Source organism: Penicillium bovifimosum, assembly GCF_028826915.1.
Source record: "Penicillium bovifimosum strain IBT 22155 chromosome Unknown utg000006l_segment0_segment0, whole genome shotgun sequence".
Lineage (NCBI taxonomy): Eukaryota > Fungi > Ascomycota > Eurotiomycetes > Eurotiales > Aspergillaceae > Penicillium > Penicillium bovifimosum.
The window spans coordinates 2,337,453-2,362,177 of record NW_026622715.1 but is presented as its reverse complement, the minus strand read 5'-3'; the positions used below and the strand labels follow the sequence as shown (position 1 = coordinate 2,362,177).

The following is a 24,725-nucleotide window of genomic DNA, read 5'->3' as shown; positions in this document are numbered from 1 at the left end:
ACGGGCGCAAGAGACGTGGACCAGATGAACGCTTAGTCAGTTGGAGCTTGGGGCCGGCCTCAACCCAGCACCTTTGCCATTAAAGCTGTCAGAAAGACCACAAAGAGCTACGAAAAATGGGCTAAATCGAGGCGTTTAACAGCCTTTAAACTGAAATACAGCAATGCTATTCTTTCCAGTCAATCTTAGCGTGGCAAGGTGGTCCCAATACATAGCCGCCTTCTCAATATAGTGCCTCAGGCATCTCTGCAGCTCTCCCCCAAAGTAAACAATTGCGCAGTGTAGAAGCATTCAACTACACAGTACACATCCTCTACAGCCCAGAGCTTCAGGACATCCGCAGATATGGGCTTACTCAAATCTCACTTAGAGCAAATAACTCTCTCTTCCAATGCTATTGCCGACTTGCCGTTAGTGCTTGCGATGCCCCTCAATTACAATGCTGAAGACTAACGAAGCGTCCAGATTCCCTCCCCCGCGAATTTTCACCACTGCGTTGCTGGGCTCCCACGACATTACAGCCTTGATTCGTGATACCGAAGCTCATGAACGCGCACTCTTTCAAGTCGATCCAGCTGCTAAGGCTCCAGGGTCGCAAAGACGCGCCACACGACGCGGGACCATGTTCCCCACCGAGCCTGAAAGGGAGTCGATGGCAAGCCGCATCTATTCAGCGCGGGACAACCGCAACCAGTCTGCGGTGGCCAGAGTTCTGGGACACGATATGATGGAAGAGATCAAACGATCAGCAGGCACCTCAACCAGAGGGCCCCGCGGGGAAGTTAACATTGAAGTTCTGCTTCGGGGAGCCGAGATCCTCTGTGATGTTTAGTAAGTGATTCAGATCTGGTAAGAAATACTGGCTTGGACTAACCTAGATGAAGTCCGATTCCCGGCGCACAGGAAAAGATTGCCAGTCTTCGCTATCGGCATCAGATCATTAGCGAGTCCATAGCACAATTGGAGGATCGGGTTGCAACGAATACTGCAGAACTGGATCAGATGAGACGCTCCTATGGGGAAGATGAAGAGGACTTTGCACCTGCGCCAGCACAACCGGACATTTCAGATGTTACTGATGAGGATATTGAGCGAGAGCTGGCCGAGATTCGAGGACTGGAACAGCGGAAACGGAGGCTGGAAGAACGGGTCTCAGGCATGGATCGAGATCTGGGGGTTTGATAGGCTGAGACTTATATTTCGCCATGGTGTTTTCCCTACGTGGTGAAAAGCTTCCATCCGATCTCATTCCTACTTCTTGATTCATCTGACCAGCACACCATACTCTGTGGGCACTTCCTCCGAACAAGCCTTGACATCTCAGATTCCATGACTCGTCATCAGGGCTACGCTGTCCCAGGCTCCCAGCTATGTCCCCGGTGGCTAATAGGGAGAAGAGCGTCGGACAAACTAGACTCAGCCAAAGCAAAGCCTTCAGTACTTTCAACTGGTGTCAAACCAGGGCTTCTCCCCGACCAACGCTTGAGCAAAGCCTATTGCTTTATCTTCCAATTATCACCAAATATGCACAGCAGGTACTTGGGTTGCAGTCATTGGTACAGCATCGTCTGTTGCCTGTCTTATCCCTGCTATGCTACCCATGAGACATCTTCAGGATGTGATTCTTTCTGTCTTACGACCACAATGAATATCAAGACTGTTTGTTCACATTTCAATTCGCAAATACGCAGCGTATGTTATTAGGTATATGGCATAGGTATAATAATGGAACCCGATCTGTGGGCTGTGACAATGGCGGAATGATCAAGTGATCATGGATATTTTCATAGCAAGACGACTCCGAAGACCAGATACCTGGATTCTCTAAGAAAGCCGTATTTCTAAAAGATACTCGTCGCCGTACTGTAAAGCAAGAAGTAGGTTCCGCCGTTGCCTAACTACTAGCACGTATATCAAAAGGCGGCTGGGATGCCAAGACCCGGCCCAACCTCTACCAACGTCAAAGTTGCAACCACCAGAACTGCAACATCGGAACCGTCATCGTCCGCCAACTCGTCTGATTCCAGTGACGGAATTCGACTGTGACGTTTAAGAAACCGCCTGTATTCCCATCCACAGACCATTGACGCGCGCGTCGATCCGGTGATCAGCAAGATTCATCCCGACTTCCCCTCAATCCCCCCAGAGAATCATCCCCGCGAAGATGGAGGGAGCTCAGGGCCAAGTCGGACAGCAAATGGCTGCCCCGCAGCCACAGCACTCGAATCTCATCCGGACCGACCAAGTTCAGAAGCTACCGCACCTCAGTGATCAGCAGAAGGCCCAGCACACCCAGCTGGTTCGCAGCCTCTGGGAACTGCTCAACACTCGCGACCCGCAGTCACACGAGTATCAGCAAGCCAACACAAAGCTCTCCCAGCTCTCTCAGAACTTGATGAAGGGTATGCGGATCTTCCAGCAAACCCGACAGCAGGCGTTGCAGCAGCACCAGCAAGCTCAGGCGGCCGTCCAGCAAGGAACACAGCCGCAGCAACCACAGCAGGGACAGCAAGCGCAGCCGGTGCTACAACAGGGGGCTCAGGGTCCACAGGGACAGCCGGTTCAGCGGACACAGTCGAATAATCCGCAGACACTCAACCAGCTTATTCCGCAAATCCAGGCCCGTGTCAGCGCGCTGAATTTTTTCCTCCCACCGAACGTGACCCCCGAGCAGGTGCAGACATGGATCCCCGAGGCTCGGTTGCGATATGGTATTGCGCTTCAGAAGCAGGAGGTTGGACGGGCTCGCATGGCCGATCTCCGTTCGTCGTATGCGCAGCGGCAGGCACAGGGCAATATGACCCAGGAGGAGATGCAGGAATTCAAGAACCGTCAGCTGGCAGCTGAAAAGCTCTTCCGGGAGGGTAGCGAGTTTTTGAACAAGTTCAAAGAACAACAGGAAAGCTTCAAACTTCAGGCGCAACAGAACCCGGGGGGACAAGTGATGAATCAGGCGGGTCAAGGCAATGCGCCTACCGCGTTGAACCAAGCGCCGGCGGCACCTCCCGCGACGACACAGGGTGTACCTGCGCAGGCAGGAACTCCCAATCCTATGCAGGCAGGCCAGGCCCCGGCCCCGCATACAATTAACTCAGCCGTCAACGCAGCCCGCCAAACGGCTATGTCGCCCACTGCTTCCCAGCCTGGTGCTCCTGCCCAATCGGCCGGAAATACACCAGCCCCAATCAATGCTCCGCAACCACAAATACGTCCCCCGCAACCACAACAACAAGGCACCCCAGGCACTCAAGTTACTTTCAGTCAAACTCCCCACCCTGACGGTTCCACCCCCACACCACCTGGTCCATCTCAGCAGGTTAATCAAGGCCCGCCTCGACCCCTCTCTCATCAAGCTGCCATTTCGCAAGCCGCACAAACCTACACAAATCCATCCCCTCAACAGCAAACGATGAATCAGCAAGGTCAGGCCAACCAGCAGGGTCATCCCCAGGGATACCTCGCCAACCGTCCCGGTGAAGCCTCTACCCGAAACACCAACATGGCCATCCCGAAAAACCTCCATGTGTCCACCCCCGAGCCTGTCTCGATGCCTGGCTCCCGTCCCTCGCTGTCCGGTGGCCCCAGCCACGGCGCCATGGGCATGATGGGCCAGCCCGCCATCCAGAAACACCCAGGCTACGTCCTGGAGGGTGAGGGCCAGCGAGTCCTGAGCAAGAAAATGCTCGACATCCTCGTCCGCCAGGTCACCGGTGGCGGCGAGGGAGAAGCGCTTACCCCGGATGCCGAGGAGGTAAGTCCACTACTCTCTCAAGTCCCTCTCAAATGAAAGATAACTAACAAACATACCCAGTTCGTTCTCCAAATGGCCGACGACTTCGTCGACGAAGTCGTTACTCAAGCCTGTCGTCTGGCCAAGCTTCGTCCTTCGGCAACCCTCGAGCTGCGCGATCTCCAACTTGTCCTCGAGCGTAACTACAATATGCGCATTTCCGGTTTCTCTACTGATGACCTGCGCACGGTCAAGAAGCCCCAGCCTACCCAAGGCTGGACTCAGAAGATGTCTGCTATTCAGGCTGCCAAGGTTACCCAGGGCAAGACTGAATAGACGTTCCCTTCTGTCTTCTACGGATTCCCTGCACTCGCGATGCTTTTGCTTCATTGTTTCTTTCGACGGGTGTCATATGGGGGGAAAGGTGTTCTTTTGCTTTACTTTTTGGCTCTCATTTCTTGAGAATATGGCGCTTATGTGGTGAATGGGGGATATGGATTTTTTTTACCAGGGATGAAGAGATGATGGTTTGGCTGGCTAGCTTGCCTGATCCTCCCTGATGGCTATCTTGCAGTCCAGCTTAACTGGAACTGAATAATGAATTGCCCCTACTGGGCTTGATTCCAATATGGTTCCAATTTGGTATGAGTATGAACTTAGCTCTATCGTAGACCTGAACATCGACATAAAATGCCTTCATAACTTCGCTATGGCAACTTTGCTCTACTCAGACACCATACCATCTACTTCATACATCTACAGACACAGCAAAAGTAATAGGAACTTGAACTTCCCATTGGATTCCGCTCACTACCGCTCCCCAGCTAAGAAACCACGAATATGAAGAAAAAGCAGATGGTATAGTGATTGGTACAGGGTATGGAGAGGGACTCGATGAAAAGAAGAAGAAGCACAACAGAATAAAGGGAAAAATAGAAGAAAGAAGAAGATGTTCGATGAACAAGGCGAGAACGCTTTGCGAGTTCAATGGTATTCTTTTCGTCTTCTGAGAACGAGACATAAAAAAGAAAGAGGAAAAGATGACGGGATTGGAAATTATTCCGCTCATGTGTGACATAGCGGGTGGCGCTTATGGTGCTGGAAATGGGTATGATATAGAGAGAGTGTGGGAATATGTTCGATCAATGAGGGCGAAGGGGCCTGTACAGCCGCAGGACGGAGGACTTCATAGCAGTGCTAGAGAGTGGTGGATGTTAAAGACGGAAATGAAAGAGAGAGTGGAAGGGGTTTGGGCTTGAGCTTCGAGCTTGTCCCGACCCAGATGAAGACAGTAGAGAGCATGGAGGATGGAGATGGGTTCGCTCAACAGGCGACGGAAATTATACACATGTCACTCATGAACATCAGTTTCTTTGCGGGAAGTGGTTGCAGAATATGGGAAGATGAGATGCCTCGCGCAGACCCATGCTGGGAAACAAAATAGGTGGTTCTATGAAGAGCAAGAGCAACAAGGGGAATATCTCGCTGAATACAAAGAAAACAAGATAAAGGGACGAATAAAGGTATCAAGGGGGGTTGGCAGCCGCTGCCGAAAGCTAGCGGGAGGCTGAATTTGGATTCATCGGATTGCTTCGGTCGACTTCCTTGCCTTTGCTGGGCGTCGGGGGCGGCGCTTCGTCGGGAACAGGTGGCAGTTCCTTCTCTGATGCTGGATGACCGTGTCGGCTGTGGGAGCTGTGTCCTCCAACACTGCTTGCTTCGCCGGCTTCGTCCACTATGGGCAAAGTGGAAGTCGGGCCGGGGCCATTGGCATCGGCGGGGTCCCAGACAGTGGCGAGTGTTCGAGGATGAGTGACAGACACGTCTTTCGATGCCTCTTTCTCCGCTGCCTGCATAGTCCGCTCGACAGAAGAAGATCTCGAACGTCGCTTGTCGGTTGATTGCTGGGGTGCACCAGAAGCAGAGACTCGAGATTCGCGTCGCCGTTCCGCTTCTTCGTTCGACATCGTGATTCCCTTGATGAAATTGATGAAGCGCTCTCCATAGGGCTGTGGAGGGATTGGGGAGATCTGTGCCCGATCGTGCGAGAGACCTTTGAAGAAGTTCTCGAGCTTCTTCGTGGTGCCATAATGAGTCAAGCAATCAATGATACCGAGGTAGTAGATCTCATCGCCAGGTTGACCGTTCTCGTGGGTGGCCCGGAAACCGCCATCGTCCGCGTAAAAGACATGATATTTCCGTTCGTCGAGAATCTCATCTGGCATCTTCGAAGCTGCTTTGTCCAGCGGAACAGGCCGTTCACGCTTGATGAGCATGCGCAGCTCACGAGCTTTGCGTTCATTCTCCAACTTCGACGGCGTACGCATCAAGTGGTTCTGGTTCGTGTCCTCTTCGCCGCCCGGCTGAAAGACCTGAAGCGTCTTGTCGCGCAACTTCTCTTCGTTGCCCCTCCCTGAGTCATGAATTCCTACCAAAAGGGAATAGTCCATGATCTTCAGTTTCTGCAGCAGCACCACGTCACGTTTTAATTGCTCGAGGAAGAAGTCCCGTTTTATAGGACCACATTCCAAGTGACGATTCCGACGAACCCAGTTCAGGTCCTTCATGGTTGCTCTGGGGTTTCTCTCCAGGTCTGACTCCTGCAGATCACGACCAATGGTCGAGCCCTTCAAATCGAATGTCTGGTGGATGTCTCGGTGGGGCGGAAACAGGTTGTTCATGACGACGAAGTGAATCTTTCGGCCATATGCCATCTTGACTCGGTGCAATCCATAGAATTGTGAAATGAGTGTGTTCGGATTGTTCTCCACATGCCGGTAGTACTCAGGAAGTATCCTCCGGAGAAGCTTATGTTCAGAGTGGTGAATGGTCTTGATGATGTATTTATAGTCGCGCGAGAAGTAAAAGAAGCTTCCGCTCTTGCCAGGAGAGCCCAGCTCGGACAAAATGTACTTGCTTGTAAGAGACATAAGGTAATCGGCGGGATCGAGGCGAAACTTGGCGCGCAGGTGTCGGAAGACCCAAGGTGCGTAGTCTTTGAATTTGAAGTCGTATTTGGCGGAGGGGATCAGTTCGTTCCCGGTGCTGCTCAGCTGTCAGTCATGGTCAAAGCATCAATGCTCCAGCAGATACTCACATGTCAAAGGAGAATTTGTGTTTGGCATCGAAATCCGCCGGGGTGAGTTCTCTGTCCATTTTCGCGTTGATCCTCGAGACCGTGAAGCGGATTCCCGTCAACATGTTATATGCCGTCACATAGTTGACGTGATTCTGGTCCACCTTGGTTCCCACGATCACTCGGTCATCGTCCTCCTCCTCGCGGCGTCGTCGTGAGGCGCGCTTTTGCTTGATGGCTTCCGCCCATCGAGCTGCATCTTCATCTGGCGGTGCCTCGTCCAACGTGATATCTTGTTGCGTGCTGTTTTTCGTTGCCCGTCGAATAAGGCTGATCGATGTGCGTCGGAAGCCAGTCGTCGGCGACATCCGGCCAGTGCTGTACGCCGCATCGTCTGTGTATTCTCGGCTATCCCGCCGCACGCTAGGTGTCCTCGGAACCTGCAAGGAATGTCGTTGTCGAATACTGGAGTTCTGCGACTCTGGCATCGAGACAGCGTCGAGCATTGACGGGGCGGGAGGGGAGGAGTGGCGTTGTGTTCCGGGCCGCGAGTTCGGGTTCAAGCGATCGGGATCTGGTGAATGACGACCAGTCTCATCCTGCTGTGGAATTTGCAAGAGCGATGCGGACGGTGAGATTGACTCGTCGGCGGAAGGCCGCTGTGTATCCCCATTGATCATCAGTTTCCCTGTGGCGGGCTGGCCGTTGGTCGTGCCATTGGGTTGGTGGGCAGATGGAGACGTTGTGGTGGAGATCATTCCAGGTCCATTGTCCGAGAGTTTGCGGTCCAACATGGCGGACGGCCGGCCGTTCTCGCGGGAATCTCTCGTGGACCCATTGGCTACCGAATGCATGCTGCCGTCCTTGGACAGCGGCGGATCGCGTGTGTACGAACTGACACTGGACCGAGGGCCATTCAGCGAGTATGCACTGCCGTTCTTGAGGTCAGTCAACAGGTGTCGGTCATTCTGTTGTGAGTCGTGATTCGCGTCGGTGCCGTTAGGCCAGTTGGTCCAGAGGAAGGTATTTCCGACGGGGGTCTTATCGTGGGACTTTCGAGGCGAGTCAAATGAGCGAGGTTGGGTGACGGTGGCAGTCTGATAAGAGACGTCGTTGAAAGAGGGCATAACGACGAGAGTCCCCAGGGAAGAAGTGACGTGAGTTCTGCGTGGACCGGTAACCCGATGTGACGGCAGTCGCCCTTATTGGCGGAGAACCAGGAAAGTTGTGAACCGGACCGAATTCTGACAAAGAAAGAGGAAATCGAGCCAGTTTGCCCCAAGGGTAGTTCAACCGATCAACATAATTTGTATCAATGGCAAGACGGGAAATAAAGGGTGGGTTGGGGGAGATATGGGGTGGGGAGAGAGGAGTGGAGGAGAAGAAGAGGGAAGAGTTGGTTCACTTGGTTGTCGGGGAGAAAGAGAATTACGACACGTACTGTACCTGGAGTTCTGGACTCCACCGTCAGCTTAATCTCTTTTTGCGTCTTAGTTTTTATAAAAGGTGACTGATTTCGCTAGTAGTTTATCGTAGTAATTTGTTTCGTCTAACTAGTTGTTTCTCCATTACTGCGTACTTGTAACTCTCGTTGAACATGAACTGGTGGCTGGGGGTTATCAGGTACGGAGCACATCTAAACATACATGCAAAAAGTACAAAACTCCTTCACATGATTTCTTCCCTTTTCCCTATTTACACTCTCTGATATGCCAAATGATTCATTGGACCGTATTTATCTTCCTCTAGCCCACTCTGCCCGCAGCCCCTCAGTGGCTACAAGTGTTTATGCAAGTGTTTATGCAAGGAGATTGAGGTTGCACAACGCCACCCTTGTATGGAGTACACAGTATGGATATTGACTCTACAGTCTACACAGTAAGTGAGCAGGAACTGTGTATGGAGTATAACCAGAGAATGCATAAGAATTTTACGGCCTTTGCAGGTCAAGTTAATTACCGAGAGATACGCAGACGGCAAAGGATGCCGAGTGGCCAATTGCGCGTATCGGGACTCAGGAGACTCGGGTCAAGTCAGATCGGTTGAGGAAAAGGAGAAGAGGATAGCACTCTGTCGATAACTACACAATAGACTCCATTCTGTAGGTTGTATACACTTGACACTGTAAATATGTTGTACTGCAAATGTTCCAAAAATAGGGCTCCAGCCTCCCCCATAATGAAATCATCTCAGCGCCACAGGGGAAATTCTCCACCAGGTGACAGGTCACATACGACATAAACATATTACTTTGTACGGAGTACAGACAATACGTTCATCTAGTATGTTTATCGGTCCGAGACATCAAAGGTCAAGAGTCAAGACAATAAAACACCGGACAATACACTGGAAATCGATACTTTGTTTACCCCGAGCTACCCCGAGCTACGCGGACCCTCGACATATCTTCCAGATATTCAGCTTCAAAATCGTCCAAATAGTTTGATTTCCACAAAAGTAACAAGGGAATCGATCGCAATAAGAAAATTAAAGAATAAAAAGACCGCAGTTCCCCATTGCAAACCCACCGCAGGACGCCATCCCTTTGACTTTGAAAAGCAAAGCCAACGTATCCAAGAAAACATATGAAAACAACGCAAAGGAAATCGTCAAGAGCTAGAGAAACCAATGGCCCGACAGAAAGAAGTTACAGAAGAAGAGCAAAGGAAGCAAAGTACCAGACACTCTTCCGGGAAATGCGCACGTGAAAAAGAGGGAGAGAGAGATCCGGCGAAAAAGAGACTGTCAAGATCTCTATTTCTTAGTAGTGCGCTTCTTGGGCGCCGGGGCGGGCGGCGGAGCAGTGGTCTTGGTAATTCTACCAGACTTTGTCTTGCCGAGAATCGTGCGTTGCTCGACAATAGCAGGGGCCTGGAATGTTGGTCAGTGACGATCAAGGGCGAGAGGGATGGAGCATCTGAGGTGAACTTACGGCCGCGGGGGTCTTTCGGACCTTGCTGGAATTGGCCTTGGGCTTGGTCGCAGTCTTCTTGACAGCGGTCTTCTTGGTAGGGGCGGCCTTTGCAGCAGCCTTCTTAGGGGCAGCGGCCTTCTTGGGGGCAGCCTTGGCGGCGGGCTGATATTTGAATCAGCGGAGAACATAAAATCAGATCTGGACGAGAGCTTACCTTGGCAGCGGGCTTCGCAGCCGGCTTTGCGACGGGCTTAGCAGCAGCCTTAGCGGGTGCTTCCTTCTTAGCGAGCTTCAGGGGACCAGAGGGGCCTAAACGCAACGAGTCAGACCGAGTGAAACTAATCCAAAGCGACATACAACATGCAACATGCAACGAGATGCAAATATTGCAAAGCCTCGCACAGAAGATGATAGGATGCATGCGCTTAGGCACGGTGGATGGAACTTACCCTTGGGCTGGGTGAACTCGTTCTTCTCAACACCGGACTTGATAGCCTTGTTGAACTGAGAGTCGAAGACACTCTGAGAAGTCAAGTTGATCTTGTTGTTCATCTGAACATACTTCTTGATAGCCTGGCGACTAAAATGGTGGGCAGTTTCAGTCAGTGACTCGTTCATAAGCATTACGAGGCTCCCGCCGGACCCAGAAGGCAGCGGCGACGAGAGAGGGGAAAACACCAGAAACATACCTGCTACCATTGCGCTCCTTGAGCTATAGACAGAAAGACCAGTCAGCAATTAGGATACATCAAAAATAAGGATTGATTTTGTTGTGGTTGTCCATGCCCAAAGGCAAAGACGTGTCACGGTCGGGCGCGACTCGAATCACAACAACCAGGTTGGCTCGCGCCGGCATTGGTCAACTCACCCCAATAATGGCATCCTTGATCATATCTATATCATTCAAATCAGCAGATGTTCGCGACCAGAAAGATGCCACGAGCGATTTTACGCGATGTGGTGGTCATTCAGGATCAGCAAAGACGTACCACGGTAAGAAGAGTGAGTAGCAGGAGCGGCCTTCTTAGACGCGCTGGTGTCCTTCTTGGGAGGCATGATTGAATATGATTTGATTTAGAGGTAAATGAAAAAGAAGAAGAAGATCTGAGAAAGGATCTGAGTGAAAAGTCTTTTCCTAAAGTCGTGGGAGTTGTGGTAACGGAGGAAGAAGAAAAAGAGCAGGAGGGAAGGGAAGGCCGCGGGGCATCCGCGATTTATAGGCGACCGGTGTTGACACAAGCTCAGGAGAGAAATGGAAAAATGGAAAATCACGTTCTTTACCTCTTATTCACTGTCTATGTTTATTCTTTTAGTAGACTCTTCTTTTGATTACTGTTTTGTGTGTCTATTCTGTTGGACTTTCTACCATCAACTTGTTCTCTCGCGCGTCTTCAAGAGCAAATGCGAACATTCTCTCGTATGCCGTGTCGAATACTACTTCAGAGTTCAGATACTTTATGATTTTGGTAGAATCTGTGTCTGTTATCATTTTCGCGTTCAGTATCATCAACTCCATAGTCTAGTCATGTCCTCGAGTGAGAACATGAACTGGCAGCCTGGTTCCTCTACGCGTGCATTCCCCATCTCCCCTCGGCAAAATCGCGCATATCTATATCTGGAGTTGGCGCTGGCGGCTGGCACATATCTCCCAGAGATTAAGGGATATGTATCTGTCTTTTCAACATTCCACAAAGGTCTAGGTGATCGGCCTGGTCTTCTCTGCTCCGAATCTGGCAAGCCTCCTTTGAGTCCTTTCGGGGTGTGAGATCCAGATCTTCGGAAGAAGAGCTATCACCAGTCCTTCATAGAAAGTGTTTCGTTTTATGTCTTAAATATTGAGAAGAGCGTTATGCCATCAAAGTCATATCGCCTCGTGCAGCCGTCTTATCGACTCCTTGCTTTGGCGTCTCGTGCCTTTAAGTGAATGGAGAATTGGAGATATTCCTAGTTCCAAGGTTCTTACTCGGCTGACTGGTCAAGTTCCATGGAACTGCCGTTCGATGATGTCGACACTTGTTGTTCACGGGTGATGACACGGATTAGGGTAAACTACGTTATTCGCCTCGACGCGTGATGTGTCAGACCACGTAACTATTCGCTGATAGGTACAGATGATTTATTTAGTCTAACATTTTACTCTCCTTAGTTACTGTTTATATTCATTCGTTCATACCTCCTAGTCCAAGTAGCCAGGGATTCATTAAATTTGAGGAAGCAAATGTGGACCTGGACCTGTAGGTAGGCTGCTAGGTACATACCTGTAGACATGAAGCCCTAAAGATGTCAATATATATTTCGACCATCACCTACCTACCTACATCACAAAATATGAAATTTATCTTTTCTTCATTTGATCCTTATGAGTTGGGAACCTATAGAAAGTCTAGGAAAACATGTAACTATCTGGAACTTCCACCTACAGACTAACAACATACTGCGTATGAAGCCTAAGTGATGGCAAGGCCGCAAGTGTACACCAAACACGAAGAGAGGGGAAGATTAATTGACAACGTGCTATGACAACGCCGAACGCCACAACCTGACCTCAAGATCAGCTGATACAACCAATGAAACAAAGCACTCCTAAAGTACCGACAGGACGAGACATGAACTGGACAGGGATTGTATGGTGTACATAATGTCCATCTCCCAGCATAGATATCGAGGGAGCCATCCAAAGAGCAGTGAACGTTCTATCCCAAAGCCAAACACATATCTTACTGAGTATTGAATTGAACGAGGGTTAAGTTCTTATCTTCAAAATCCAACACATGACCCCGATCATTGGCCCTAGTTTTGCAATGGGGATCATCGCATGGACATCTGCAATCGGCGCGTCGAATCAAGGGTCGGACTACTCTCAACGCTGATCCTGCACCACATGGCTTCTTGTTATCTTTTTTGAGAGCAGAAAGTAGTTTGGACCATGATGGACAATATACAATATCTACGTTTGAAGCGTTTGCGACTTTCCTTGGTGAGGATCAGTCGTGGGTTGGGTTGGGAGGCTCGGATAGGCAGCCTCGCTAAGCGGGGCCGGATCTATACAAGTCTCTGAGATCGCTGGATGTCGACACCCTGCAATAGCAGCACCAGAACATGTAAATGTGGAATTTGATGATATACTTGCATGCAGAACGGATGAAAGAGTATGAGAATGTTATTGATGCATATCTCCGTCTCTTGTATCCGCGAGGATCAGACTAAATGTCCATGACTGCTCGACTTGATCTTGTCTGATCCTGACGCTCAAGGGACTGGAAAAGAGTATTGAGACGATGTAGAAGCTTAAGACTATAGGTTCTTCATGTTTCATCTCGAATTAACCCGCCTTTTGCTATGATACATGGAAGTCTCGATCCGATGAAATGAGGGTTCTCCGCATGCAAGTGGCCCATAAGAAATACAGAAAGCAGAAACCACACAACGCCCGCGCCAGTCCACCATGTTAGATCAGCAAAGATAAGTTTGCATCATGCGTTATTTTGACAGGAAACAAAAGCGAGGGAGCCCATCCTGTTGAAAGCACCTCTCGTCATCAACAGATTAGGCCGCTCCACGTGGCTTTGACTTGGCGTCCTTCTTAGCTTTAGCTTCATCCTTCTTTTTCTTCTTTTGCTGCTGCAGCTTCTCATCGTGTTTGCGCTTGAGAGACGCCTTCTCGTCTTCGGTGCGAGCAACGGGTTTGAAGAATCCCTCCAGCCGGGACTGTTGCGCAGTCTTGAGGTGCTTCGACAGACGGGCGGCACCGTTGCGCACACGGTCTTCGTTGAATCCCTTGTCTTTGACCAGGAACTCGATCAAACCCTCAATGTTGGGCGCATCCCATTTAAAGTCGCATTCAGGGTGATCGGCAGGCCGGACGTCCGGGTTGGTGAAAAGTTCACGCGCGTCCTGGTAGGGCCATTCTTCAGGCACAACGTATTTTTTCTTTGGGTCGTTGTTCATGTACTCCAGCACCTTCTCCAGGGACTTGTGCTCTTTGATAAGGTTGAGAGCAGTGTGCGCTCCTACCTTGGGAATGGGTTCAAGGTAGTCACAGCCGAGCAGAATGCAGAGATCAATGAACTGCAAGGTAGAAATGGTCAGCAGTTGTACGCACGCACACTACAATCAGGTACCCGAGTACTGTACCTGTGCACGATCCATATCAAGACCCTCGAGTGCTCGATCCAGGTGAATCTCCTGGATGGGCTCCTTGCGCTGCTCACTGAACGTAAGATGACGGAGGAGAATCGGCGACTCGAAGCACAATGTATCCATATCCTCCGACGCAGCCGCGTACACCTTGCCTGCACGAGCCAGAACAGCACACTGGGCTTCCGCTTCCGTCGGCGCGGTGATGTAAGGAATGCCCATCAGGCTAAGAAGCTTCTTGCACTCCGCGTTGTGTTCACGGGTGACGCGAACAGTCCGCCGTGAGAACTTCTCGACATCCTCCGCAGTTCCGGTTTCTTTGGCCTCTTCGTGGGCTTCGGCTGCTTCGGTTTTACGTGCAACACGCTTCGCCAATTCTCCGGACTTGAGCTTCGGTGGGGCACCGTCGAACACGTAAAGAGGCTTGATGCCGTTGTCTACCATTCGTAGGGTACGGTAGAACATGCCCATCAGGTGGGAAGTGGTCTCGCCGGACTCGCTCATGAGCTGCTGACCCTCCGAGCGCACGGCGATCAGGAAACTGTAGATGCTCATGGACCTGTTCTGGGTTAGCGGCTTGAGATCAGGGTTTATAACGACGACAATTCATGACGTACGCATCCTAGTTGGAGGATTTCGTATGTTAGCAATGGCAAATATATTCAGGGCAAGCAACTTGTGGAAGGCATACAATTGCGACCTTGCGACCAAAATGGTTCTTGATCTCGCCCGTCTTGATCGCATCGGGGGCATTCTCGGAGATCACCTGGTACAGATCTGGTGGACATTAGCATAGATGGCCGTGATATTGGAAGTGATACACTCACGTTTGATACCCATATTGGCTGTGGAATGAGGTTATCTCGCTTGTAATTCAGTGTCTAAGTACTCCGTAGAGAGTCAAGCTTGACCTGCCGCAGTACGCGAACGCGCCGGGCTCGAAGCGCGACCCCATTTAAGCCTAAAGCGGTATAGCGTGACACAGGATCATGTGACCGGCGCAGTCCGGATCTCGATGCCTGATTGAAGCCATGATATGCATGGTTGCCTCAGGCTATCAACCGGCTATGAGTAATTCCCGGGTCCAGAGCGGAGCTGCCCCAACAACCCCCGCCTTTCTGTCTTCCCCGGAATGCGCCATGCGGAGGGTCGAGTAGTAAGACGTCCACACCAACATGAAGCGGAATCGCATACAGTTTGAGGCCAATTGCGATGCCTCGTCTGCTTCTCCTCCGCAAGGTGCTTCCACCACAGAGGAGCGCCCTCATCATGTCCCAAAGATCTCGCGACGGATACGGGCATGCACGGAGTGTAAGCGGCACAAAGTGCGCTGTGACATGGAGGCAAGCGAGTCGATATGCTCGCGGTGTCGGCGCATGGGGCTGGAGTGCGTTGTGAATAAGAGTCTTCAAACATTACTCGAGGATGAAGCCGAGTGGGTGCCTTACCTTCAATGCTTATTGTTGTAATATATCACTAATTGGACTGGCTATGACAGGTGGAAATCAATGATCGAAGCAGCAATGACGGATTTGCTCAGAAAGTCACAACTACCGGAGCTATCATACTATCAAGCAGGTGGTGGTTCGAATGAGACACCTTCGAACAAGAGAGGCCGAAAAGACTCCACCGTTTCGACTGATGATGGTGGATTTGCGCAACACAACAGGGCCGAGACGACTGAGAACACTGTGAAAAATGGCAGTGCTTCAAGGTCAAACTACGGGTTTCCCCAACAACATCCACGCTATGCGTTGGACCGTGAGGAGACAGGCGCAACCTCCTTGGTCACGGCCCCGATGGGCAGTTTATATGAAGTGACGCAGCTCAGTGAGAATCGCGAAAGCTCGCCCGGACAAAAACTGGCCCCAGATCAGGCACTGGTCACTGATATAATCTCACGCGGAGTGGTCGATATACAGGAAGCGGAGGAGCTGTTCTATCAATTCGACCAGGTACTCAACCGCTACCTATGGGATGGAGCCTTACTAGCACACAAAGACTTGACTTCTGTCCGTCGGTCATCGTCGATGCTGTGTGCTGCTATTATGGCCGTCACCGCGCTTCATATGCCGACCAAGGAGCGCACATTTGATACGTGCTACACCGAGTTTGCAAGGTTAGCCTCCGATTCCATGCTAGGCCATCACCATACTCTGGATGATATTCGCGCGCTATGTATTGGAGCATTCTGGCTTGCGGATGTTAGCTGGAAGCTCTCCGGTTATGCAGTTCGAATTGCAACCGAGCGTAATCTGCACCAGTTCTTCCGCAAGGCCACACAGGGATCACCAGAACACATTGAACAGGCTAGGCTATGGTATCTTCTTTACGTGAGTACTTTTGATCCCAAACATCGTTGCTTTTGCTCATGTAACTTAGACACTGGAACACCACTTTTCTATTGCATATGGCCGACCGCCGATGATCCACGAAGACGCCAGTATCACTCAACACAACATATTTACACAAAGCCCGTCAATATCACAAGGAGACCTACGACTTCACAGCCAGGTCGATCTGTTTATAATCCTCACTCGTATATACTTTGCATTCGGCCCCGATGTCGACCTCGAGGTTCCCGAGAGCGATTTCCCCAAGATTGATCAATACGATAATGATATCGGGGAGTGGAAGTCATCATGGCTTCCTCGACTGGGTAAGTCTTAGCCTTCTGCAAACAGAATAGCCCGTCTAACCTATCGCTACAGCGGGGAGTCGATATGTCGGTTCATATCCTTACAAAGCCGTGTACATGCACTATCATTTCTCTCGGCTGCAACTGAACTCAGTCGCCCTACGTACATACCACTCATCTACTTCCTCTGGACAAATGTCATTCGAGCGCAGAAAGCGCGCCAACATCGCCGTCGAATCAGCGATTGGTACTCTCCAGGTTTGTCTGGACGAACGAGATATCCAGCTGGCGCTCGTCGGCGTGCCACTGTATCTCCACAGCATGATCACATTTGCTGCAGTCTTCCTGTTGAAAATAGCAGCTAAAGTCTGCTCAAACGGTGCTATCCCCGGAAGCCACGGCAAACGGACTTCAATCGCCTCGGCAGGCCTCCACGTCGACGTGAGCTACGTGCGTGTCCTGGTTGGGCGGGTTGTCGACCTCATGGTGTCCTGTAGCCAACGAGCGAGCGAGCGCCACCTCAGCCACCACATTGCCCGTGGACTCCGCAAGATGCTGACAGGACTCGAGGAATGGGAGAAGCGCACTGCCGGCCAACAGCCCATGGGGTCCACTTCACAGGAGCCCCCTCTCTTCAAGCCAGTGGTGATTCCCGGTGCTCAGATGCTGGGCGAACGTGACACTATTCTGAATCACCCGCCTCCCCTGCTTGGAGTTGCGCCTTTGTCCGCTGAACGGAGCAATGGGTTCGAACCGCCCCTGACACCGGGGAAGCAGGAGCCGGGACTCTCGGAGGGCTCGATGGACCCGATGATGGCAGATCTGTGGGGCTTTGATGAGGAATATTTCCCCACAGGTGTCTTTGACTTCCTTCAGAGCCAGATGCCGGCTTGATCTACCCCGGACTTTGGATGCTTTTGTCGATTGTCCTTGTACATAGTAATAACGGCCTATGATTGATGAGCACGGGTTGTTCCAGTGAATATGGTGATAGTTACATACATTTAAAATGGAGCGCTAATAAGTTCGAGATGAGCCACGATTGCGATGATCTAGAAGTTCAGGAATCGTACGGAGTTCAATAATCGACCCAATTGTTCAATGTTTAGTATCATATTCAAGAACGAACCAGTTGACGGTCCCCATGGACATGTACGTACCTGCATTCACCTCCTACTGTATACCTATTCAGCTGCCAATGAGATCCAACAGTCCTTCTTTAGGTCTTCTTTAGATACGGCGGTTACCCCCAGATTCTATGATCTTTGTCGAAGCGTAGGTTGGTGCATTTCGGCGCTTGGCATAGTCGAGTCCACTTCAGCTCCACCCGCGACAGACCGAAAATGTCCGAGTCGGTTGGCCACCGGACACAACATTCTCAACTCCTCGGATATTTGGTCGAATCAGATCGGTTAAAATAATCGCAAGTCGGGCCGAGTGTACTGAATCTTGAAATTCAAACCGTTTTGGACTTATCCCACTCGGTGATTCCAGATACCCCAACCCTGCATAACTGCCGAGGTCTCTCCGCCAGTGTATATTTGAATTGAGCTCCCCCCGCAATATTCCCTCGACAACTCTCGGTTCCCTCTCCACTCCACACAACCTCCCTCTCACAATGATGATGAACCGCTCCCTTCTCCGCGCCGCTGCGCGCTCTCTCCAGGCTGGTCCTACCTCCGTGGCAGGCCGCCGTTGCGCCTCTTCGGCTGTCTTCAACTGGGAGGATCCCCTTGCCGCAGCTGAGTTGTACACAGAGGAGGAATTGGCTGTGCAGGATACTGCCCGTCAATACTGCCAGGATAAGCTTGCTCCCCGTGTTTTGGGTATGTCGGTGTCTCGATTGACTTGCGTCATGAAATGGTATACTGACATGAGTTCCCCGCAGAGGCCTACCGCAATGAGAACTACGACCGCCGCATCCTCGAGGAGATGGGTGACCTCGGTCTCCTCGGCGCTCACATTCAGGGATACGGCTGCGCCGGTGTCAGCACTGTTGCATCGGGGTTGATCACCAAGGAAGTCGAGCGTGTCGATTCCGGATACCGATCCGGTATGTCGGTCCAGAGCTCTCTGGCCATGACCGGCATCTACGAGTTCGGCACAGAGGAGCAGAAGGAGCGTTTCCTCCCGGGACTCGCCAAGGGTGTCATCTCCGGCTGCTTCGGTCTGACCGAGCCCAACCACGGCTCCGACCCCGGTTCCATGGAGACCGTGGCTCGCGAGCACCCCACACAGAAGGGCACCTACCTGCTTTCCGGTAGCAAGACATGGATCACCAACTCTCCCATCTCTGATATCGCCCTTGTCTGGGCCAAGCTCGAGTCCACTGGAAAGATCCGTGGTTTCATCGTCGAGCGTTCCCGAGCCACCCCTGGGTCTTACGAGACCCCTGCTATTAAGAACAAGAGCGCCCTGCGTGCTTCCATCACTGGTATGATCCACATGGATAACTGCCCTGTTCCTGCCGAGAACATGCTGCCCGATGTTGAGGGCCTTAAGGGTCCCTTCACATGCTTGAACAGTGCCCGTTTGGGAATTGCTTTCGGTGCCATGGGTGCCCTTGAGGACTCCCTTGCCCGTGCCCGCGAGTACAGTCTCGAGCGCAAGCAATTCAAGGGTAACCCTCTTGCCAAGTACCAGCTCATCCAGATGAAGCTGGCTAATGCCGCTACTGATGCTGCTTACGGTACTCTGGCTGCTGTTCAGGTCGCTCGTCTTAAGGATGAGGGTAAGGCCACTCCTGAGATGATCTCTATGATTAAGCGCCAGAACTGCGATCGTGCTTTGGCCAACTCCCGAATGTAAGTTTCTTTTGTCTTTCGGTTCCGTGTACTCTGCTGACGTTGGTATTAGTCTGCAAGAAGTCTTCGGTGGCAACGCAGCCAGCGACGAGTACCACATTGCCCGCCATGTGGCCAACCTGTTTGTGGTGCAGACTTACGAAGGACAGAGCGATATTCACGGTAAGTTATTCCTGCCAGATTGCGTTGTTGGGCAGGGACTAATGCATTCCTATAGCTTTGATCTTGGGCCGTGCCATCACCGGTGTGCAGGCCTTCTGTTAGACATGTTAAAAAGACGATTTGTATATATAAGATATCCCAATTCAAAGCGCTTTCTAGAGATACCTATATGAATGCTCTGTAGTCAAATATAAGTACTAAGCACATGTATAAGTCAGGGTAAGACATGGTCACGCTACCATACACAGTGTTCCTTCCCATTCGGGTCAAGCGGGATTTTGCGGCGCCGCACCCGCACGTGACATCATCGAGGGGCAGCATCGGGCGTAATACAGTACAGATTTTCAATACGGATGTATAGTGAAGATGAAAGCAACTTCAGATGAGTTGATGTGTAGTATAAAGTTGAGAATTACACTAGTAAGAGATGTACGTTAGGCTCTAGTAACAATATTCAGGTGATTGATAGGCATATAGAGTATGGCCAGGCTGAGATATCTCTCCATCCTCTCTTCTGAATACATACCAATGCCTAACCCCGCTACATTGCACAGTTTGCTCAACTCAGGCACTCGCTCTATTTCTAAAAGGACAATCATGTTTGTATCCGATGACTCCACGTGTTCTTTCTCATTCTGCTTCCTTCTTCACTGATTACTACACCCAAATAAGAGCCATGGGGCTGATTCATGATGTGTCAGTGTGGCGCCCGGTATTGGGCTGTACAATACGACAGAATCGATTCCGCCCACCCTGTGGGCACTTTTCCCCCTCTTGAGACTCTCTTCCTCCCTTCTCTTTTTCACACAAAGACGTTATCGTAAGTCGGACATCTCCTTTTCCTACTTGATATCAACTTTACTGACGATCACCAAGTTCCTTCTTTTTACTTTCTACACTTTCTCCGCAGTCTTCGTCATGGCTCTCAAGCGTATTAACAAGGAACTCACTGACCTCGGCCGGTAAGCCTATCCTGATGCCATCATTTGCGTCTGATTGGGAATGACTCTGACCTCTTCAAGGGATCCACCCTCTTCCTGCTCCGCTGGTCCCGTTGGAGATGATCTGGTATGAATACTCATTCTGTTGCTGGTTGCGCCGTGTGGCGGGGTACCACTTCTTCGCCCAGCGCTGATCAAGCCCGATATCGATGGTATCTTGAAACTGACTTGGATTCTGCAGTTCCACTGGCAAGCGACTATCATGGGTCCTGTAAGTCGTTCTCATCTGTTTTCTGGAAGTCCTCTTGGAAGACAATGTCCATCAGGCCCAGAGATGTGATACATCAGATTCGCAATACTAACAAAGTCAATAGGGTGACTCCCCATACTCTGGCGGTGTCTTCTTCCTTGCCATTCACTTCCCTACCGATTACCCCTTCAAGCCTCCCAAGGTCAACTTCACCACTCGCATCTACCACCCCAACATCAACTCCAACGGCAGCATCTGTCTGGACATTCTGAGAGACCAATGGAGCCCTGCTCTCACCATCTCTAAAGGTGAGCGAAACACCTATTCCTTCTACCAGATACACTCCTAACCGAAATAGTCCTGCTCTCCATCTGCTCGATGCTCACAGACCCCAACCCGGATGATCCTCTTGTGCCCGAAATCGCGCACGTCTACAAGACCGATCGACCCCGGTACGAGGCCACGGCCCGCGAGTGGACGCGCAAGTACGCTATTTGAGTGAAACGACAAATTTGATTCCTTCTTCGCTTCTTCTGTCTTTTTCTTCCTCAATAACCCTTCTTGCGCCTATCTCGCTCGACCACTTTTTCTCCTCGGTGTCATCTTAACCATCGCACTGCATCTTTCCGCTTCTCTCTCTCCCGTCTAGATTCAGAATGCGCGGAAGCCTGGCGTACTCGTGGTCGTAGAACCGTTTTTTACTGTTTTCTCCCCTTTACCAACTCTTGTGTTCATGTCAAATGTCGGCTTTCTTTTCTCTGGCGCTGGCTGTTCTGCCTGTGTCTCGAATGAAGGAAAATCTCATTTGCACGGGGTGTGTTCTCTGTTCTTGGGGTTGAGTTTCTGGGACTTTTCATATCCAACGATCCTTATGACCAAAAATCTTTTGCATTCATGGCAACCGTTTCTCTTTAGTGCTGGCAACTGCCTCTAGGATTGCTTCTGGATGAGTTCTCCTTTTCTACTTTGCGTGAGTTTGAATCTCAGTGGGTAATTGGAGGCGAGTAGACTTGTCTTGCGGTGGTTCGAGTCATGGTAATTGTGTTTCGTGTCTTGCATTAGCAAACAGTAAATAGCACAATCCTGATAGGGCTGTCTACGTGCTTCCTGGGTTATTAGCTTTGTTTCTTCGGTTGTAGTTGTAATTGACGTAGACATTGTATAGAATCCATCCCATGGGTGTCGGACTAGTAGATATCAACTATAGCTTCAAGATCGAACACGAACAAAATGCATTCAATCACCCCAACTCCATATATGTATAGTATGTGTTATGTGTATCTAATAAATGCAAAACGCAAGCAAAGCATCAAAAACGTATCCCATCGGTAAGACCATAAGACCAAAAGACTACATCCAACCTAAACAACCTGACTCCTCCGACTCCCCCTCGAAACCCTACTCTCCCCATCCTTCTCCCGTCTCGACCGATGCGACCGATGCGAATGCGAACTCCTGCCCCCAACCTGACTAATCGAATCCTCCGGAACAACAGACTCAACATCTACACCAACCACACTCTCAGGCAACGGCACATCCCTCGCACTAACATACGAGTCTTTCCTACCAGGGGTAGAATAGTACGACGTCGAGCCAGCCGGAAGCGGGATATTAGCCGTCGAGCGCGAAGCAGAAACAACCGACCGATCATCTCTTTCTTTCTCCTCTCTCGAAGACCGTCTCGAAGAATGTCCACTGCGATGAGAACGGTGCGAGACAACAGTCTCGTTCTCGCCTTCATCATGACTGTGGCGACGGGCAGCTTTGATAGTTGACGAACTATGCACGGAAGCTGCGCGTGGCTCGTGGTAGCTACTGATAAAGGTCGAAGGCTTTGACTTTGAGTGGCGGGTTGAAGTGGTGCTTGGTGGTGGGCCGTACTCGATTGCGCGTAGAGGTGCGTCTTCGGGGATACTGTAGATACTACCTTCTGAAGCGCGGCGGGGGTTATCGTAGAATTCGGTTCCGTCGTAGATTGTGCTTGCGCGCGGGTTTTTGGATGTTACGCTGCGCGTTAGGGTTGAGCGTGGGTTGTTGGCTGAGGCGGATGTGTAGCTGCTGCGTGGTGGGGGTGGTGCTTCGATTGCGCGGTATTGGGATCCGGATTGGGATTGGTCGTCGCTGAAGAAGGATTGGGCGGCTGCTTTGATTTGGGGGAAGGTTGAGGCGAAGGGGATGGTGGTGGATTGTTGGGACTGTGTGTCTTCGGACTGCGAGTCGCCTTTGACCATTGCGTAGGCGATTGCTGCTCCGGCTGCTGCGCCGATGAGGGTGCCGACGATGGTTTTGGCGGCTTTGGTGCCGTCGTCGGGTTTCGGGGCTGGTGCTTGCATTGTGTAGGAGGGTGGTGGGCCTCGGGACTGGGAGACTACGCTTGGTGCGGAGCGGTCGATTGTTGTTGGTGCTTTGGAGGCGCGTGATCTGTCGGATCTGGCGATGGATCCTGCTTCGGATCTGGGTGCGATGCTCTCTGCTTTGATGGTGCTGGCGTTGCTGCTTGCTTTGGAGACTACCGAGCGGCTGGAACTCTCTAGTAGAGCCATTGTTGGTCCGCTGGCTTCTGATGCGATGGAGGCATTGCTGGATCGGTAGACGGCTTCGATGCTGTTGCCGTCGAAGTCGATGACGGCTGCGCTGAAGTACCCGGACTGCGAGTCTCGCATTTTGGGTTCGCCGTGGATCTTCCCGCCGGCTTTGAGGGCACTTATGAAGAAGGAGCCGACGGCGTCTTTTGATGGGGCTGGGAAGGCGACGTGGACTGCGCCGGGAGGGGTTCTTTTACTTCGGTTAGCTTGGGTTTTCGTAGAGGGATGGTGTTTTGTATATCAAACTCACCCAGGCTTAGCTTCGGTCATCCAGAAATCAGCAGGTTCCCCCTGCTTCTGACCGAATCCTATGTAGTCGTCATGTCGACCGATGAACTGGTATCCCAGTGGCTGTAAACATGATAAGAAGAAAGAGGTTGAAGTTGGGAGATGGGAGACGGTTAGGGTGATGTGCGAGACGGGCATTGTTGAAGATAGGAAGTCAATGAGCTAGTGTCCTAGCATGTAGAGTCAAGAACGGAGATGTGAAGAAACAAAGGATAGATGGAAAGGAGAAAGATATTAAATAGAGGTAGAAGACTATATACGGTGAGCGAATATCCAAGTTTATAACAGAGAACGATGACGAGACCACATGAAGCCTGACTCCGTGAGATTAGCAAGCAGTATGACTCTACGGAATCCTGCCCAAGCTGGGAAGAAAAGGGGTCGTCCAGAACACCAAACACCGCATGTCCATTGTTCTGAAGTACGGTGGACACTTGGGACGTGTGATTCCCGTATGGAGGTGGCCCACCCAGCCACTATTGGCCGAGTATCAAGTCAACGTCCCAGTCCCCGATCGGGGCAAAAAAAGAGGATCTGCACAAGTCGGGAAAGTTGAAACATGCTCCAGTCCGAGGCCGAGGCGGATAGCAGCACCACGTTACGATGTGGTGTTCAAGGCCCAGAAAAGAGGATAGGAGGGCAGCTCACAGTCGACGGAAAGCCGAACCTGTCCCTGGCCGTTTTGGGCTATGGTGAGGCCCAATTGTGTGCAAGCCTGAAACGCTCTTTGGCTGGAGGGGCTCCAATGGATCCCTGCCAGGTCATCGCGGGGAGCCAAGGTGGGTTTCTTGCTGGGCGGATGGGGCGTCCGTGAGCGAGCTGCAGGACCCTATCCAGGTTAAGTGGGACTCGTTGGTCTTCAGCAAATGGCGGATGAGTGGAGGAGATGAAGAATGACTGGACTTTTGGGCTTGGGTAGGTGGTGCTGACCGCCATTACACAGTACAACGAGTCTTCTGTTTAACCCGTCCAGGACCAGTCCAGAGGGAATTAGATGAATACTTCTTAGGTGAGTATCATAACTTGATTTATTTGGGCATAATGATAGTCTCATAATTTGTAGAAGGGCAGAAGTGCATCTCATCTCGCCAATCCGATTCGTGCATTCAGAGTGAGGCGAGGCTACTTGCATGCCACGTCGAGAGACTAGTACTTAGTACGTTGTACTCCGTACAGAGAATAGAATAGAAGAAATTCGAA

At 51.1% G+C, this 24,725-nt stretch overlaps 10 protein-coding genes across 10 annotated transcripts; 6 read left to right on the top strand and 4 right to left on the bottom strand.

Moving 5' to 3' along the window:
- Positions 1 to 345: 345 nt before the first annotated feature.
- Positions 346 to 1,182, top strand: N7515_008531 (uncharacterized protein; the record flags this gene model as incomplete). Its single annotated transcript, XM_056669275.1, has 3 exons — positions 346 to 410; positions 466 to 831; positions 885 to 1,182. The coding sequence occupies 3 exons, from the start codon at positions 346 to 348 to the stop codon at positions 1,180 to 1,182; spliced, it is 729 nt and encodes a 242-aa protein (XP_056519105.1).
- A 982-nt stretch (positions 1,183 to 2,164) lies between these two features.
- Positions 2,165 to 4,066, top strand: N7515_008530 (putative transcription initiation factor TFIID subunit 12; the record flags this gene model as incomplete). The annotated part of the gene is made up of 2 exons (XM_056669274.1): positions 2,165 to 3,751; positions 3,812 to 4,066. The coding sequence occupies 2 exons, from the start codon at positions 2,165 to 2,167 to the stop codon at positions 4,064 to 4,066; spliced, it is 1,842 nt and encodes a 613-aa protein (XP_056519104.1).
- Positions 4,067 to 5,286: 1,220 nt separating this feature from the next.
- Positions 5,287 to 7,933, bottom strand: N7515_008529 (1-phosphatidylinositol-4-phosphate 5-kinase; the record flags this gene model as incomplete). Its single annotated transcript, XM_056669273.1, has 2 exons — positions 5,287 to 6,775; positions 6,828 to 7,933. The coding sequence occupies 2 exons, from the start codon at positions 7,931 to 7,933 to the stop codon at positions 5,287 to 5,289; spliced, it is 2,595 nt and encodes an 864-aa protein (XP_056519103.1).
- A 1,627-nt stretch (positions 7,934 to 9,560) lies between these two features.
- N7515_008528 (histone H1/H5 family protein) lies at positions 9,561 to 10,776 on the bottom strand (the record flags this gene model as incomplete). Its single annotated transcript, XM_056669272.1, has 7 exons — positions 9,561 to 9,677; positions 9,739 to 9,882; positions 9,935 to 10,029; positions 10,170 to 10,300; positions 10,410 to 10,432; positions 10,589 to 10,614; positions 10,710 to 10,776. 7 exons carry the CDS (start codon positions 10,774 to 10,776, stop codon positions 9,561 to 9,563), a joined length of 603 nt encoding a protein of 200 aa, XP_056519102.1.
- Positions 10,777 to 13,266: 2,490 nt separating this feature from the next.
- fen1 (multifunctional nuclease RAD27) lies at positions 13,267 to 14,697 on the bottom strand (the record flags this gene model as incomplete). The annotated part of the gene is made up of 5 exons (XM_056669271.1): positions 13,267 to 13,788; positions 13,855 to 14,416; positions 14,475 to 14,479; positions 14,549 to 14,634; positions 14,685 to 14,697. The coding sequence occupies 5 exons, from the start codon at positions 14,695 to 14,697 to the stop codon at positions 13,267 to 13,269; spliced, it is 1,188 nt and encodes a 395-aa protein (XP_056519101.1).
- A 335-nt stretch (positions 14,698 to 15,032) lies between these two features.
- On the top strand, positions 15,033 to 17,389 carry N7515_008526 (uncharacterized protein; the record flags this gene model as incomplete). Its single annotated transcript, XM_056669270.1, has 4 exons — positions 15,033 to 15,292; positions 15,356 to 16,190; positions 16,240 to 16,516; positions 16,569 to 17,389. The coding sequence occupies 4 exons, from the start codon at positions 15,033 to 15,035 to the stop codon at positions 17,387 to 17,389; spliced, it is 2,193 nt and encodes a 730-aa protein (XP_056519100.1).
- Positions 17,390 to 18,113: 724 nt separating this feature from the next.
- N7515_008525 (acyl-CoA dehydrogenase) lies at positions 18,114 to 19,563 on the top strand (the record flags this gene model as incomplete). The annotated part of the gene is made up of 4 exons (XM_056669269.1): positions 18,114 to 18,321; positions 18,384 to 19,299; positions 19,352 to 19,461; positions 19,517 to 19,563. 4 exons carry the CDS (start codon positions 18,114 to 18,116, stop codon positions 19,561 to 19,563), a joined length of 1,281 nt encoding a protein of 426 aa, XP_056519099.1.
- Positions 19,564 to 20,379: 816 nt separating this feature from the next.
- On the top strand, positions 20,380 to 21,150 carry N7515_008524 (putative ubiquitin conjugating enzyme (UbcD); the record flags this gene model as incomplete). The annotated part of the gene is made up of 5 exons (XM_056669268.1): positions 20,380 to 20,423; positions 20,484 to 20,529; positions 20,644 to 20,673; positions 20,777 to 20,960; positions 21,011 to 21,150. 5 exons carry the CDS (start codon positions 20,380 to 20,382, stop codon positions 21,148 to 21,150), a joined length of 444 nt encoding a protein of 147 aa, XP_056519098.1.
- An 863-nt stretch (positions 21,151 to 22,013) lies between these two features.
- Positions 22,014 to 23,663, bottom strand: N7515_008523 (VOC family protein; the record flags this gene model as incomplete). The annotated part of the gene is made up of 2 exons (XM_056669267.1): positions 22,014 to 23,427; positions 23,488 to 23,663. 2 exons carry the CDS (start codon positions 23,661 to 23,663, stop codon positions 22,014 to 22,016), a joined length of 1,590 nt encoding a protein of 529 aa, XP_056519097.1.
- Positions 23,664 to 24,084: 421 nt separating this feature from the next.
- On the top strand, positions 24,085 to 24,339 carry N7515_008522 (uncharacterized protein; the record flags this gene model as incomplete). Its single annotated transcript, XM_056669266.1, has 1 exon — positions 24,085 to 24,339. One exon carries the CDS (start codon positions 24,085 to 24,087, stop codon positions 24,337 to 24,339), a length of 255 nt encoding a protein of 84 aa, XP_056519096.1.
- Positions 24,340 to 24,725: the final 386 nt, after the last annotated feature.